This window comes from Melanerpes formicivorus, unplaced genomic scaffold (genome assembly GCF_026170545.1).
Source record: "Melanerpes formicivorus ecotype bairdi unplaced genomic scaffold, bMelFor1.0.p_v2 SCAF_3, whole genome shotgun sequence".
NCBI lineage: Eukaryota > Metazoa > Chordata > Aves > Piciformes > Picidae > Melanerpes > Melanerpes formicivorus.
Genome location: NW_027142355.1, coordinates 16,488,421 through 16,506,477, shown reverse-complemented (window position 1 = coordinate 16,506,477; position 18,057 = coordinate 16,488,421). Strand labels below are relative to the sequence as shown.

Here is an 18,057-nt window from a genome sequence, read left to right as displayed (position 1 = left end):
TCTGAACTGCGTGCACAGTGGTTGCAGTTTCTCAGATTCCTGTAGGCCTACACATTCCCTCTCAATATGTAGTGGTCTAAACAGCAAGTTGATTTTGTGCATAGTTACCACTTTGAATTAACTTCACTCAAGCTGTTAATTATCTTTAATACTCAAAGCATAGTAAACCCAAAGGAAGAGTGTAATCTAATTTTAATTTTCTCCAATAAAAAAATTAATGAAGATGATAGGTAAAAATCAGCTGAGATCTGTAGAAAGAGCAGTCTTTCCATGGGTAGCTCTTCATTCTCTGTAGCAGTTGGAACCCTTCTATTCACCTTGGGTTTAATGAGCTTTTTCTGACGCAGAGAAATAGAAAATAAAAATTAATTACATAATTAGGCAGTTGTATTTTCTTCAGTATAGTACTTTCCCCTGTATTATCTGTGGCATTATTTCTTGTCTACCATTTCCTCTGATTAAAAGTTGGTTTTTTGCTTGTTTTCCTTTGATGTCCTTCATAGGATCCTAGGATAAGTCAGGTTTGAAGGGACCTCCAAAAGTCTCTCGTCCAGTGTCAGGAGTAAGATCAAGACAGGTTGCTCAGGGCTTTTTCTAGTCTGTTCTTTAAAACCTCAAAGGAGTTAGACTTTACAACCTTTCTGGGCAGCCTGTGCTACTTATGACTGTCCTTATGATAATGTTACACTTGTTTTGTTTGTTAATAAGTATATTGTTTTACTATGTATGGTAAATAAATAATACGAAGAAGAAAAGTTTTGTTGTTTTCTCCTCAAGGTTAGTTTCAGTGAGAAAAACAGAGAATTAGATACCCATTATATATTTCTGATAAAACTAACAGAGCTCTGGACTTGAACCTTCCCTGGTAGAAACTAGGGCTTTTCTATTTCATAGTTTCATAGTTTCATTCAGGGTTGGAAGGGACCACAAGGATCATCTAGTTCCAACCCCCCTGCCATGGGCAGGGACACCCCACACTAGATCAGGCTGGACAGAGCCTCATCCAGCATTTCTGAACAGTTTCAATGCTGTATCTGACTGACCTGGTAGAGCAGGCCTGTCTCTTCTCCATTCTAATGGTATGAGTTTTCTAGATGAACCTACCTTTGAAAATCAGGAAGTGGCACTTTACTTGAGAAACAGCCTGGGGAGCAGGAGTGTGCATCCACTGATGTGGGTGATGGATAGAAAGAGCATAGCAAAAAGACCCACAAACCTGTAGTGTACGCAGAACCTACGAGGCTGCAGAGAAGCACAAAGAGACAAGCAGGCCTCAGTGGTTATGGAAAACAACTTGGGATCAAAGAGTACTTGGCAGTTTGCTTCAGTTCAGGAATCCACTTAGCTGGTTGAAACCAGACTTAAAAGAAAGAACAGGCAAAGGGAGAGGTGCTCATAGTCATTGTGTCTGATCTAGTTACTCCTAGTGTTCTCAGTCATAAATTTCCTATTAAAAGTAATTAAATGTGTCTTGTTAAGTCTTTTGTCTTCTTTGGAGAGATGTCCATAAGGAAGAGATATAGACAGACACATCTCAGTCCTGTAGCTCACTCTGGGTCCTGTTGCAGAAAATATTATCACAGAGCATGTTTTCTAGCTAAAATTGGATTGTTTAATTTGACTTGCTGACTCATTTTTCCAGCTGGTCTGTCATTCTACTCAATTCCAGATGAGGCAATAGGAAAAAGAAAACTCTTTTGAATGTTCCACCCTCTTGCCAAACCGAGTAACAATTAAAAGCTCCAATTTTCATTGCAGTTCTTTATCTCTGTTAATTATCCAAGGAACACTAAATCAGATATATTGTCCTCTGCTTGTTGTCAATAATTTAAATTCTAAATTCTTTACAGATTAGTTGCAGATTTAACATGCTGCTCCTTTTCCCTAAATTACATAGCATTTCACAACTTGAATCCAATGCAGTGTTTTATTTTTATATTTGAGATCAAATACTAGACAGTCCAGTCTAATTGGCTCATGTTTTATACACACATAAGCAAACCCACATGGCTCTGTCTGAAGTTAATTAGTTACTTCTACCACAAAAGAGACATCAGGTCACTCAGCTATCTAACTAGTGGCCTTCAGTGTTTGTTTTTTTTCTAATTGCACCATAAGTATTTGAGATGATGGCAATCTGAATCAAGTGTTTCGTGGACACTGAACTGGGAGCAGTGGTGAGTTCAAACAACCGAGGAGTATGGTAGGCAGGGACCTTGTGAGTTGAGAAATACCGAAAGAAAATAACATTGTGATATTCAGCTTGGAAAAAAAATAGATGGTAATTAAATAGAAACAAAAAGGTCCATCAGAAAATGTAAAAGAGACCAAGAGAAAGCAGGGGATGGCAAATGTAACTTGAATTTACAATGTGGTATAAAAAAATAACAGAGTTGTAGACTTACAAAAGAGTCTGGGAGGGGCAAGCAACAAGAGGGAGGTTGTAAGGTGCCCTTGAACTCAGAGGTCTCTTCCAACTTCAACAGTTCTATGATTCTATGTTTCTATTATGTCTTCATTTTAAACATAGTCATCAAGTTCCAGAGGTCTTGATCTCATGTTGTTATTTGTAAAGAGGAAAAGTTAAAGTTGCAGAGAAAAAAAGAGATGCCTGAAAAAAGGAAAGGCAGTCTAGTCCTTGGACATTCCTTCAGAGGGACATAATAATAGTGAACAGCTGTTAAACTCTTTGGAAAATATTTTTCCCACCTCTAACAAAAATGCTTAGCTTTTGAACAAAATAGTCAACCAGAAGCTGAAACATAAGATAAGTAATTTTTCTTTGTGATTTGTAGGATTCCACCAGGTTTTGTTTCAGTCTTTTCTTATTTGGATCAGACAATTTGAATAGAAAATAATTTCAGCTGCAAAACCTCTTTTCAGACCAAAACATGGATAGAATTTGGTGAATTCTGGAATTCTTCTGAAGCCATAATTCCCGTCATGTGAAGAGATAGATTGGCGTATAGCCTAAACAAAATGGAATTGTACTTATAAAATACGGCTTAAAGTGAAATCTCAGGAACTTATCCCTTCTGTGGAACTTGGCTGAACTAATTTAAGTGGGTTTACATGAAAAAGACTGAAATTCTGAGAATCTTTTCTGTAGTATCTGAAAATTTATTGTGGTGGTTTGTTGATTTGGGGTTTTGTTTTTGGTTGGGTTTTTTTTCATGAAATTATTTTATATCCTAAAAAAAAATCATGGTTTTCATTGCTGTGAATTCTACCACCATGCATGTGTTCATTTTAATTAATTGGTAAGCATCTAATAATAATAGGAGATTATGTCAACTAGTTTAACAAAACCTGAAGAGTTATAATTGCAACATTAGGGTCTAAAAAAAAAATAAATTTAAAATGCTTGATGGGTGCAACCAGTGTAAAAGCTTTAAACTATGAAAAGTGCATGAAAGAATATTCTTGAGTTCTACTTTATGGAGAGGCTTGAGAGATGGGGCCAAGCCAACCTCATGAAGCTCAACAAGGCCAAGTGCAAGGTCTTACACCTAAATCTGGAAATTCTAAGAACAAATATAGGCTAGAGAAAGAGTGGCTTGAGAGCAGTCTAAAGCATAAGGACTTGGGAGATGTCAGTTGATGGAAAAGTCAACTTGAACTGCCAATGAGCATTTGTAATTCAGAAGGCTGCTGTGTCCTGGGCTGCATCAAAAGCAATGTGACCAGCAGGACAAGGAAGGTGATTCTGCTATTGTGAGACCATACCTGGAGTCCTGTGTTCAGTTCTGGTGCTGCCAGCATCAGAGGGACATGGAGCTGCTGGAGTGTGTCCAGAGGAGGTCCATGAAAATACATGAAGGGGGCCTATAAGAAAGTCAGGAAGGGACTTTTGCAAGGGCTTGTAGTGATAGGATGAGAGCGAATGGATTGAATCTGGAGGAAGGCAAATTTAGACTGGATATTAGGAAGAAATTCTTTACAGTGAGGGTGGTGAGAGATTGGAACAGGTTGCCCAGGGAGGTTGTGAATGTCCCCTCACTAGAGGTGTTCACAGCCAGGTTGGTTGGGGCCTTGAGCAACCCCCCATTGAAGGGGGATTGGAATAGATGATCTTTAAAATCCCTTCCAACCTACACCATTCTGTGATTGTATGAATCTAGTATTGTAATAATAGTGTATCTATTATGGTGATAAAGAGGCAAATTTCACAGAGTTATTTTCCTGTTCATATATATGCAGAGTGCAGGTATCATTAAGTAATATGCATTTGGTTTTAATTTTGCTAGGTACGTGTGTTCACATTTTCTGTTGGTCAACATAATTATGACAAAGGACCCATACAGTGGATGGCCTGTGAAAATAAAGGTACAGTGTTTTCCTTTTAAACTATGCTTTGATAGATATTTGGGTAGGTAATATTTTCACTATTGTCTAAAAATTACAGATTATTGGTTTTCAGACTGATTTTTAAGTTTAAAAACTAAACCTTACAAGCCTGTGGTAACATGGTGTTTCTGTATTTTAACTGTAGCAACATTTGGTTTGTATGTATAGAAAAATGCTTCCAGAAGGAGAAGGGCTGTTAAAAATGGTGCATTTGAAAGGCATAAATGGATAAACCACTTTTGGTGGAAGGGAAATACATGCAAGCATTGTTTGGGTCTTTACTTCTTGGCTGACTTGGTGGAAGCACATAGTTCTTAAGCAAACAGGTGTGCGTGTAGCTCATAAAGGACCTTTACTTTCATAAACTAGTTTCATAGTCAATATGATGGGTTATTGAGTGCATCTGACAGCATGACTGAGTTACAAGAGTTGCATAGTTTCTTTGAGTGAAACATCTTCCTCATGAGGAAAGTCTGAGGTAGCTGGGTCTCTTTAGCCTGGAGAAGGGGAGCCTGAGGGATGACCTCGTTCATTTTTGTAATGATGTGAAGGGCAGTGTCAGGAGGATGGAGCCAGGCTCTGCTTAGTGATGTCCAATGACAGGACAAAGGGCTATGGGTTCAAGCTGGAACACAGAAGGTTCCACATAAACATAAGGAAAAAGTTTTTTTTACTGTGAAGGATCACAGGATCACAGGATGTTTGGGGTTGGAAGGGACCCAACCCCCCCATGCCAGAGCAGGAACATAGAGTCTAGCACAGGTTGTACAGGAATGCATCCAGACGTGTTTTGAAAGTCTCCAGAGAAGGAGACTCCATAACTTCTCTGAGGAGCCCATTCCAGTGCTCTGTGACCCTCACAGTGAAGAAGTTCCTCCTCATGTTGAGGCAGAAGCTACTGTACTGTAGTTTATATCCATTGTTCCTTGTCCTATCACAGGGTGTAACTGAGCAGAGCCTGTGCCCTCCCTCTTGACACCCAAACCTCAGATATTTATATAGGTGTCAGAGCACTGGAACAGGCTGCCCAGAGAGGCTGTGGAGTCTCCTTCTCTAGAGACATTCAAAACCCACCTGAATGTGTTTCTGCATGACCTGCCCTAGGTGATCCTGCTCTGGCATGGGGTTGAACTCAATGATCTTTTGAAGTCTCTTCCAACCCCTAGCATGCTGTGATTCTGTGTGTCAGTCAGGCACACCAAGTGTTTGTGTTAAAGTGTTTGTGAAAATAGAGGCAGAACTTGCATTTACCTTTCCCAAATCTATCATTAGATACACAGATATCCTCAGTGAGTGAAATATCTGCCTTTCTCTTGGAGTGGGAGTGTGTAGTGATTTCCTTACTTGCATTATGTAAATTCTCCTGAAAAAAAACAGTTTTTCAGTTATCTACATAGTCTCTAAAATAATGGTGCTTTTTAGGAGGGAAAGCAGCCTATCTGCTCAGGAGAGAAAAGACTTGAAATCTTGCCATGTTATTCAGTGGTTTTAATCTAGAGCAGGGTAGATTTGGCTTGGGCATTAGGAACGACTTATTTTCTGTGAGGGTAGTGGAACACTGGAACAGATTGTCCAGGGAGGTGGTGGATATATTCAAGGTCAGGCTAGATGGGGCTCTGAGCAACCTGATCTAGTTGGGGATGTCCCTGCTTACTGCAGGGCCATTGGTCTAGATGGTCCCTTCCAGTGCAATACCTTCTATGATTTTATGATTCTCAGATCTGCTCAATACCTGTATTATCTCCTTATCATTTTCCAAGGCATACTTCACTTCCTCTTTGGCACTTTCAAATATGGTTTCTAAAGAATGCACTTGTAGTAGGTCTTTCTCAACTTGGATGATATGTATTGCACCTTCATGTTGAATTTTACATGTAGCTGGGTACTTGTTATGCATTCTTTGTTTAAATGTTAAATCTTGGAACAAAGAAGATGAAGTTACTGTTCTCTAGTTATTTTGCCTGATGAAATTTTAATAAATTGCATTATTTATACAGTGAAAAAAGTTCACAGGAAGATTGATGGATTGCCTGAAAAGCAAGACCCTATGTTTTACTGCTTTTGTGATAGGGCAAGTAGCTCCTGCCAGCTGTGAGAGCTCTTGGGTGATGAAGACTCAAGGTTGTCATCCATTGCAGGGACAGGCACAGAAGGATTGTGGTTGTCATCAGTAGCTGCATTTAGAGTGACACTTTTTCATAAGACTTTGGAATGAGTCTTCCGATCTGACTTTAGTCCATAGTATCTCTGCTCATCTATTTACCTCTAGTCCAATAATTGGATAATCTGTGTCATCAGGCTTAGGGGTCTGTATTAATATGTCAGACCAGGAGGCCTAAAGCTTCTCCTTAGCATGCCAACATGTGTTTAACAGCCTTGCACTTGCCACAGCTTCCTTTGTAGTTGAAGGAACTCCTTTTTTGTTTTGCTCTTTTTTTCATTGAGAAGTTCAAAATCTGCATAAAATATCATTTGAAAATGCAACTGCTGGTGAAGCCTGATTTTCCCTTAAAATGATCCACATCAGTTGAATCAGCTGATGATTGGACTCAATGACCTTAGAGGCGTTTTCCAACTGAAACAATTCTATGATTCTAATAAAAGTTCCAAAAAGTTATTTAACGAATTACTGTGTGTATGAAAAAAAGGCAAACAAACCAACCAACCAGCCAACAGAAACAAACCCACTGCATATTTATTTCTAGTTATTTGACACTTTTTACTATCATAATAGTATAAAATAAGATATGATGGTTGAGTTTTGAGAATTCTGATTGTAATAGCCATCTATGAAAAGATGGAACTGATGACAGATAAATTAAGCAAAGCTAATTTTCATTAAGGGGTCTGGACTAAAGGGATTTTATTTCTTTTTTGTTCTTTTTTTTTTCTCCAGTTGGTTGGCTGGCTAGATTGCTTTCTGTTTTTCTCCAGAGTTTACAAGGGACCAGAAAATATCAAAATTATTCTTGATGTGATTTTTTTAGCATCTAAGATAACCTTATATTTCTTATTTGTATCCTGATTTCTTTACCTAGGAAAAACACTAAAAAAAGATGAAAGTAAAATTTCTGTATAAAAATTCAGTCAGAAACATTTTATAAGACATTGAGAAAGAGGTGTCTCAAATGCTTTATAATATAACTGTGGTACAAGAAATAAGAGTTAAATAGGAAACAGAGAAATTATTACTTTGTTTAATATTGTAAATAGAGAAATTTCCAGACCCGACTGTAAATATGAAAGTACTTGACAAACTGATGAGAGGTGAGATAGATTTCAAAAGATCTTAAAAATTAAGGCTGCTAGGGAATGAGATTAAGATATGATTATCAATATAAAGATAAGAGAAAGAGAAAGATATTGTTAGAGAAAAAAAAATGAATGTAGAAAAAACTTAGCTTGTATAAATATCATATTTCTCATGTAGCATAACCTCACAAATTCCTTGGTATGCTGGCTAATTAAATAGGAGATGCTGCAGCTTCATGGATAGCAGATTGTATTGTCAGATTATTACAGAAAAAAAACCCACCACAAATGCTTTTATTTTCTGAGCAGGGCTTTTTTGATTGACATCTTTGTATCTCAGAATACTACATCCATGTACACTCCATTGTCTAAAACAAATGGCAACCGGCTGGCTTAAAGCATAACCACCTATGTCATCTAATTATTGAGGCAAAATGACCGTAATCCTCTGTGCAAAATTGATGGGATTTTGTGTTTGTACATCCAAAGAAGCAAACTTTTCTTTAATTTTTTTTCCTTAATTGCAAGTTTTAGTTTATTATCAAGTCACACATTGCTAATGTCAAACTAAACGCTAACTCAGAACTCTTTTCCGTCCTCCAGTTTGACTTACAACTTACTTGACTTGAAATGAGATATCAGTGTCTGTCTTCAGTCTTATTGATGCATATGAGTAATATTTTTAATTCAAACAAATACATAAAAGAATCAATGCTGAATAAAGATATTTCTGATGTTTAGTTAGAAATATCTATTCATTTTTCTCATCATTTCCAGGGTGCCCTATATTTTTATGCTCTGAACTTCACTGTTGTGGCAGACCATAGCTATATTTGTATTCCTATATGCATTCAGCATATAATTATGATCCTGTCACAGTATATTAAAATAGCCATTAAAAATCCTTGCACATTAGAGTAACTGGGATTTCAGGAGTACAAATTCAGTTCATTGTCTCATCTTTAAAGCAACAGATAGAAATACACATTATGTACTCTCACTGTTTATGAGTAACAAGCTTAGCCTGTGTGGCATGGTAGCACATAATATGTGGCCATTCATTGTGGTGGCACCTACTGAAACAGCATTCCACTTATGCCTGATAATTTCTATGAAAAATAAATTAGCAATTTCAAGCTAAATAAAATTCCTGAAGACTAAGATACTAGCAATACATGATAGTGAGTTGATGTTATTTTTATTCCAAATTTCAGGTTATTATTATGAAATTCCATCCATTGGAGCCATAAGAATAAATACCCAGGTAAGTGTGTTGGCCAGATCCACATACAGTTTTAATACAAAGTGGAGTAATTAATGCTCCTAAATCTGTTGTATTTTATGTCTGTTTGCATTAATTAGATTTTTAAATACTATACATTAAGAACAGCAAACAAAAAAAAAAAAAAAGAAGGCTTTCTTTTATGTATGAGGGGGTATTCTGGTAAAGTGTTCTCATTTTTTTTCTTATTTGTGTTAGTTGTAGTGAGCCAATTAACAATGTGATCCCTGTTTCCCTGGCTAGCTGGCCAAAAGCATGTTTCATGCACACCGGTAATGCTAGCATCCTCTGAAGCAGGCTGCCCATGTGCACATAACATCACATTTGAAGGGATCTGTATCCTGCAGAGCTCTGCACATGGACTGTGTTTTGGTCTCAGTTTCATGGTCACTGTGATCTGGAGACAGAGAAGTGTTTTTTTAATCAAGTTCTGTAAAGCCAGCAATTTTTATGACATGTCAAAGCATTCATAATCTGTCTCCTGCCTTGTAGCATGATCCTAAGTGATCATATTATGTGGGGAAGGCTGTGGATAGATATATAGCCCTGCTGCAATATCTGAACTCAGCTGGGCAGAAACAGTGACCTGATACAATCCAAATTCTAGGAGAGATTCCTGGATTAATCCATCCAGTCTGGGAGAAACAAGACTTTTTTCCTTCCAAAAGGATTCAGTAGCATTATAGCGAACAAGCATGTAGATAGTTAAGGGCACAGGACCTTGGCATTACATGATGCCATCTGAACTTACAGTGTAGATGAAGAGATGTTACAATAGGTTGCCTGAAAATCCATGTATTTGTGTGTTCAGAAAAGTAGAGAAATATCATAGCAGTTCTTTGTCCTTCCAAAACCAGGCATGACATTTTTTGGCAGTGAGTCCTTCCTTTGGCTTGAGGAGAAGTCCTTTGATTCTGCTAAACTCTTCCAGATAGTATCTGGCAAGATTTAGCCGTAATATGGTCAGACAAATTGAAAAGGTTGAAGATTGAAACAAGTATGATGGCATCTGCTCCCAAATCAGACCAGCAATCTGATATCTCATATGACCACCAGCTTTAGCTATACTCTTGAACTGAAAGATGTTAAAACCCTGAATCTTTTTGTTTCAATAGAAGTTATGCAAGTTGTTGCACCCAGCTGTTGCACTACTCACCCTCTATCTCCCATTCTCTCTTCAGGACTGAAGGTTCTGTGATCTGCTTGTAATTTTGTTATGTCATTAGCAATTCATTTTGGATCAAAAATAGCTCAAATTCCCACTTCACAGATAGAGAGCACTCGTTATGGGTGACTAAGGTCCATGTGACCAAAACTGAAATGCAGAAATTGCCTCAACAGTAAATACTGCAAAGTGAAGACTGAATTCTTGGTAGTATAATTTTAGACAATTAAATAAATACTACTCCTGCATTAGTGGTGATTTTTTACTATGTATTTTCTTCTGATACTGTAAATTTTTATTTATTTATTTATTTAAGTTTTTTAAAAGCTGTTTCTGGATTTTGTGGTTTCTGATGAGTTTATTACACTTTTTGGCAGGAATATCTGGATGTTTTGGGAAGACCAATGGTTTTAGCAGGAGAAAAAGCCAAACAAGTTCAATGGACAAATGTCTATCTGGATGCTCTGGTATGGTTTGTATTTATCTTTAGCAAAGAAAGAATCTTATCAAATTATTAACTATAGGGATCCATTTTTCACAGTATTGAGGACTCAGTTTCCTATTGCTCCAAACATAATATTTTACATTTACAACATCTACACACTTCAACAAAGCAATTTTCCATACAGCAATTTCTAATGCTTGTATCCTCCTAAGTGTCCTGACCTGTAACAGAGAGAAAAAACATTAAAAATCTTCCACACAGATCTTTAAGTGTAGGTCATTGCTGTCCTCAAGTAAACAAAAGGACAAAGAAGAAGATAGTTTTGTAGTGTTGCATCTGTGCTGTGCTAAAGGTTATGTCTTATGTTACAAGTGAGGAAGTTTGTTTGGTTTTTTTGTTTGTTTGTTTGATGTGTTTGGTGGGGGTTTTTTGGTTGCTGTTGGGTTTGTGGTTTTTGGTTTTTTGGTTGGTGGTTGGTTGGGTGTTTTTCCCTGACTGTATTTCAGGCAGAATGAAACCTGTCAATGTCACTTGGAATTTTTACAAATTCTGAACTTGGATCTTTAAATTATCATGTTGCTGTAATTACCGGCTTGCTCAAGGTAATGATTTCTTTAAATGGACAGTGTAAGTAATAGAGAAATAGAAAAAGATACATCAAGTGCTTTCCTTACTGCTAGATTTATCACTTCAGTCTTGTAAACCAAACATATTCGGGAAACTACAAAATGCAACATATTAGCAGCAATCAAATCTGTTACTCTAGATAACCTTTTTCTGAGTAACTCTAAGTAGACAAAAATTACTGCAAAATGGTCATCTGGAATCATGCGTTTACCCAAGTTCACAGGATCATCTAATGTCATGTCAAAATCCACTTCTTCCTGTCAGTCAGCATTACTGTAAATTTTTTATCAACACATCATGTGACACAGAGGAACTCATTTTTCTTTGGAATTTCAATGGCCAGAAGTTCATTAACTGTGTTTTCTTGATTACTGTAGATTTACTTACTGGAAACGTGGGATGTTATGTCAAAAGTTCCTATGCACTGTGCATATCGTGTTGTAAAGCCAAAGCTAAATTTGTACTCAGGGATAGAAAGTGATCTGTTCAATGAGGTAAAACAAGTGATACCTGCAAGCTTCTGTAGTGTTACTTTGTATTTTCAGTGGGCTCCTTAAGTCATTCCTTCAAGCTTTTCTCTGTTCATGTGTGATATATATGAGTCTGTCTATATATAATTAGATATTTACATATCTCTGTGTGTGTATACTTATTTTCCTAACCCAAGTAAACTGTTCAAGTAAAGGCCAAAATTTGAGAACTTACCAGAGATGGGAGCATGAAAGCACAAGTGTATCTAACTCATTCTGCAGCTTTTGGTTGTTAGTTTTAGCAGGGACTGGGACTAACTTGTCACACTAATTCTTTATCTTCAGTTCCAAAAAGCAGCTGCCTTCTCTAGGGCTTATTCTTTTCCTACTTGTGCCTCACTGAATTCTTTCCTGTCCTTTTATCTTCCTGTCCAGCAGCTGTTTTTGACCTAAGGCTAAAATAATGCAAAGTTTATTACATGAGGCAGTGTCTGGATTGAGCTAAAGTTCAGGTTATGAAATCCTGAAGAGGTACTTCCATTTGAGGCTGTCTTTCATGACTGTCTTTAATAATTTGATGTGTTTCTGGTGATTCACTCTTTTCCTGCCCTGTTCTCCATGTTCTTCCAGGTTCTGTTAGATTCTTGCTCTGGCTTCACTTTCTGCAAGATAATCCCAGTTTTCAGATACTTTTAGGTTTACCAGTTAGTCTTAATTTATTTACAATTATTGTCCTCTCTAACTGTACATTTTTGGGGGAAGAGAGAGTGTTTTTCCCCATACATAACCCTCCTGTTTCATTATGTATCTCTTCTATGCTTCTAAAAAATATCCTATTCTTTCTTTCTGATTCATCTCCATTTTTTACTTTTCCAAAAAACTCCATTTCTCTTCACCTTGCTTGTAATGCTACTAAACTTGATCTCATCACTTTTCATTACGTACACAAACTTCAGTTTGTGAAGGATGATTTAAAATTCAAAAAGGTGCTATTGGACTGGGCAAATGGAGAACAGATTTCATCAGAGTGGATTAATATAGTATTTTAGCTTATATTTTAAGGAAACAAAGTGCTATGGTGCCTCAGCAGAATACATGGAAAGAGGAAGTACCAGTAAGGTGACCAAAAGTTGAAATCTATCCCAAACATTAAAAAAGAAAAAAAAAAGTTAAAAATCTTCCTATGGGCAAATTAGAATGGAACCCAAAATTTACTGGCTGTCTAAAAGTATGGTTTTCAGGATCCTATTTTAAATATGAGTTGTGACTGTTAAGAAAGGGAAATCAAATGTCTTACATTTTCCCAAATAAGTGCAGATGCTTTGCCTCAATTCAACAAGAGACTGTGATTTTGTAGAATTGCAAGCCAGTGAAAAGGGTTGCTAAAAGTAGTAGGAATTTTCTGTTGATATTTCCTGTATGTATTTTTTGCCTGCCATCTCAACTTTGATTTTGCTTTCTTACTTTTATCTTTTTTGTTTGTTTGTTTGTTTTCTGGGGTTTTGTTTTTTTTTTTGGTTGGTTGGTTGGTTCATTGGTTGGGTTTTTTTCAGTCATTGCTATCTGGAGTTTTTAATGTGGTGGGTACTGTAGGTCTAAGCTTGTTTGCATAATATTTAGGGGATTGTATTATATCCTAAGTTGTTGCATACCATCTCTTTAAAAAATAATTTATAGTTCATTATCAGATGGACACCAAAACAAAAGCAGTTTTAACTTTTTATAACATCGTTAAATAGAAGTATTTTTTGTTGTTGGTTGGTTGGTTGGTTGGTTTGTTTCCAAACTAAAAGTCGGTACTTTAATGTACTGTTTAGTTGCAGTAATTGCTGCAGCATTTGCTATTGAACTAAAAAGTGGTTTTCTCCCCTCTGTCTATGGTTATTTCCTAGGAGCTGGGCCTTGTGATTACAGGAACTCTACCTGTCTTCAACCTAACAAAGGAACAAAATGGCAAAATAGTAAGCTCTTACTTTTGTCTTTTCCCATGGCACAGAGGTTGGCACTAAATGATCTTTAAGGTCCCTTCCAACCTAAACCATTTTGTGATTCTGCAAATGGGTCTCTGATTTCAAGATCTCTACCAACCTTGGTGATACTCTCATATTGTGAAATTCTAATGTAGTTACTGGTTTTTGGTTGTGGGTGCAGTTTTTGTGTGGAGTTTCTTTCTTTGGTGTTTTTGTTTGTTTGTTTGTTTTTCTCTTTTTTATTCAGCATAACACTATATTGAAAATATGTTAATTCTTTTAAAGCCTTACTTATCAGTTGTCCAACATAATCATGCAACAGTAGCTCTATATTGGTGCTAGGAATTTAGTATCTGCTGGCAATATTAATGCATCACTTTATGCTTTTTATTCTTATATTTATTGTTGATTCATCCAGGAAAACATCCATATTAATTTTCATAAACAATGTCCTTTTTGTATACTAATTTATGTATCTATTGAATGTTATTTTGAATCACTTGGACAATATTAGAATAGCATAGCATAGCATAGCATAGCATAGCATAGAATAGAATAGAATTAATCAGGTTGGAAGAGATCTTTGAGATCATTGAGTCCAACCTACCATCCAACACTATCTAATCAACTAAACCATGGCACCAAGCACCCCATCCAGTCTCTTCCTAAACACCTCTAGTGATGGTGATTCCACCACCTCCCCAGGCAGCCCATTCCAATGGGTAATTACTCTTTCTATGAAGAACTTCTTCCTAACATCCAGCCTAAACCTCCCCTGGTGCAGCTTGAGACTATGTCCTCTTGTTCTGGTGCTGGTTGCCTGGGAGAAGAGACCAACCCCCACCTGGCTACAACCTTCCTTCAGATAGTTGTAGACAGCAAGAAGGTCTCCCCTGACCTCCTCTTTTCCAGGCTAAGCAACCCCAGCTCCTTCAGCCTCTCCTCATAGGGCTTGTGCTCCAAACCCCTCATCAGCTTTGTTGCCCTTCTCTGGACACGTTCCAGCAAGTCAACATCTTTCCTAAACTGAGGGGCCCAGAACTGGACACAGTAAATATTTAAAATATTTAGAATAGGTACCTAAGTAAATAGGCAGCCTCTCCAATAATGTCTGTCAAATCCAAGTTCCCTGACTGTCACCGTTATTCTGCGTTGTAAATACGTCAAACCTATTCTAACATTTTTGAATCTTAACAGAATCAGCTGATTCTTGGAGTCATGGGGGTTGATGTCTCTTTGGAGGACATAAAAAAACTGACACCACGATTTACAGTAAGTTGCTTGCATTGGTGGTTTTTCTATGTGTCATATATGTACAGTTTTTGTGCATACTCATCCAGAAGTCATACAGCAATGACTGGATTTGAATGAAAATACCAGCAGGCTTCTTTTTCTATATTCTTTTCCATTGTTGTAGATTTTCTGATAGATTTTCTGATTATTTTCTCCCCAGCCATGTAGGAAAGTTCTTTAATACACATGTCTGTCTGTACCCTACCCAGTATGATTGATTTATATATAGAGACATCTAGCTGGGGCATTTCTAAGAAAATTACTAGTACTGTGGAAAACAACAGCTGAGAAAGCAAAGGAACATCATGAATTTAACTGAAGGCAAAAGCAAAATCCTGCAACTACAACAAAATCTTCCCATGCCACAGTAAAGTCTAGGACAGACTGGTTAAAAAGGCAGGAGCAGGCCTGAGGGCCATGGGGGAGGAGAAGCTGAACACAGATTAGCAGAGTGACCTTGCAGTAAAGAAGGCCAACTATACACTGAACACCTGCATCAGGCATACTGTGTCTAAATCTGATATATTCAGTATAAGAAATAAGCTAAAGATCTGGGCATGCTATATACAGAGACCCTAGGTAGGCCAAGAGGTTAGATTACAGGTTAGATTACACGTAAAGTTGACAGAGATTATTTGTTCGTATTGAAGAAAGAACCTAATGGGCATTATAGAGAGATGAACTTCAACATTTCTTGAAAGTTTATAGCGAATGACAAGAGGTAGATGACATAATTGTGGTATTGGAAATTCCAACTGAAAATTAGAGAAAAAAAGATAATTAGCAGGGTGGTTAAACACTGTAGCAGGTTGCCTAAATTGGCTGCAGAATCACGGATAGAGATAGTCAAAGACCCTTTGAAACCTAGTCCAATATTGAAGTTGGATCTTATTCTGAATTTAGCTCATCTTTCAGTGAAAGGTTGTTGCAGATGACCTTGATATATCCCACCAGCCTAAATTATGCATGTTTATGATTTTAGAAGAGTATATCTCATATTTCATAATGCCTGAGCCAATGTATTTTCTTCAATAGGACCATTGCTTTAAAATAGTTAATTAATCTTTCTTCATTACTTATCGCTCCATAATGATAAACTTCATTTCTTTCTTTCAGCTTTGTCCAAATGGATACTATTTTGCAATTGATCCCAATGGGTATGTGCTACTTCACCCAAATCTCCAACCAAAGGTATGAAACCCCCTCAGAAATAACGTCATAATAATCAGAAATAACAGAAAATAACATCTACTCAGAATGTCAGAGTACTGGTAAAGAAGTCACAGTTGTGGGTGTGTCAGGAAAATTTGTGCTGAATGTATGGCTTCATCTGGATCTGTCTTAGTGCAAAGGCTAGCATTGGCTGATAGTGAACTTGGTTATCCGTAAAATAAATATTTATGTAATAAATATAAGTAAATATTTTACATGCACACTATATGTGTGAAATAGATGTTTTAATATACATATTAATACTGAAACATTTAGTGGTAGCTGTAATATCAATGTGACAAAAAAATATATACTATGTTACAAGATGCTTTTACCACAAAAAGGAGTTTACTAGTGCGCATGCTTATTTTGCCATGCTTCCTTATTTCAGAAATTGAAACATTCATAATTGCAAACCCACAGAAATCAGGGGTGAACACAATGTATTTTAACTTGTAGTTTTGCATTTGTTTATTTGCTGTGTACCAGAGCTCCATCACCCTCATGGCAAAGAACTTGTTCCTAACATCCAATCTAAATCTTCTCTTTTCTAATTTCAAGCCACTGACCCTCGTCCTATAGCTGCAGGCTTTTGGAAACAGTCACTCTGCAGCCTTCTTGTAGGCCCCCTTCAGGTACTGGAAGGCCTCTATGCTGTCTGCCCGGCTCTGGGCTGAACAACTCCATCTCACTCAGCCTGTCCTTATAGTAGAGGTGCTCCAGCCCCCCAGTCATAATTGTGAGGTTGGAAGAGATCTCCAAGACACCACATCAAGTCCAACTGATCACTCAACCCTATCTAATCAACTAGACCATGGTACTAAGTGCCTCATCCAGTCTTTTCTTAAACACCTCCAGGGGCATTGACCCCAGTACCTCCCTGGACAGCCCATTCCAATCGGCAATCACTCTTGCTGTGAAGAACTTTTTTCTAAGATCAAGCCTAAACTTCCCCTTGAACAGCTCGAGACTGTATCCTCTTGTTCTGTTGCTGGTTGCCTGGGAGAAAAGACCTGACTACAACCTCCCTTCAGATAGTTGTAGACAGCAATAAGGTCTCCCCTGAGCTGCCTCCACTTCAGGCTAAACAGCCCCAGCTCCCTCAGCCTCTCCTCATAGGGCTTGTGCTCCAGACCCCTCATCAGCTTTGCTGCCCTTCTCTGGACATCACTAGAAATATTAAAGACCAAACAAATATCCCTGTAGTTTGGTTTTGACAGTATTAAAAATTATTTGAGCAGTGTGTGGCCAAGATAAATGCTAGTCAATACATATGTAAATAAAGCTTAGTGGCATCCTTCTTCTAAGTTATATTTTAGCAGTCAGCAGAATTTAGACATGCTACTTAAATTTAGACATGGAAATACTGGGGCTTTGTACATTGCATGCATATCCATCACTTTTTTCCCCTCCCAGTCATATTCCTGTGGCAGATAGTAGCAACTGCTACTTGACTCTGTAGCTGTCCTCTCTTGTTTCTTCACCATGAAGTTCTATCATAGCTACAAGAGGGATAGCAGACCCCTTATTTAACCGTTTCACTATTTTTAACTGTCAAAGGCAGAAAGAGAAATAGAGAATTCATCTACATATTTTAGCGATTCATTGAATTCTTAAGCTGGTGGAGGCCTGCATTGTGAATATTTGAATTAATTTTCTGGTGAAGTAATGAATATGTTTAAAATCTTTTGCAAACTGTGTAACAAAAGAAGAAAGGAAAAAAAAATCTTTTGAAGAAGAGAAAAATAATGATCATAATTATTGAATAGAATATAAATTATTCCTTTTGATGTATTTTGAGATAACCCTTTTAAAAAGAAAAGGAAAGAAAAAAGGAAAAGAAGGTTGTAATACAGTCTTCATAAGATAGGATTTCAGTTTCTGTCTATATGCATTAAGTTTTCATGTGTTAAAAACTGAAAGCTTTGATTTGCTTATTTTCTTGTTGAATTATTCAACAAATATATGCAACATTACTGACCAAATAATTTCAT

At 37.1% G+C, this 18,057-nt stretch overlaps 1 protein-coding gene across 7 annotated transcripts in view; it reads left to right on the top strand.

The window, feature by feature from the left end:
* CACNA2D1 (calcium voltage-gated channel auxiliary subunit alpha2delta 1) overlaps positions 1-18,057 on the top strand; it is a 372,424-nt gene that overhangs the window by 303,673 nt on the left and 50,694 nt on the right. For all 7 annotated transcript variants that reach the window (XM_068167762.1, XM_068167753.1, XM_068167734.1 and 4 more), the window contains 6 exons: positions 4,248-4,326; positions 8,814-8,863; positions 10,424-10,513; positions 13,481-13,549; positions 14,756-14,830; positions 15,968-16,042. In XM_068167762.1, the coding sequence (XP_068023863.1) occupies positions 4,248-4,326; positions 8,814-8,863; positions 10,424-10,513; positions 13,481-13,549; positions 14,756-14,830; positions 15,968-16,042 (438 nt within the window). The remainder of the gene's footprint in view (positions 1-4,247; positions 4,327-8,813; positions 8,864-10,423; positions 10,514-13,480; positions 13,550-14,755; positions 14,831-15,967; positions 16,043-18,057) is intronic.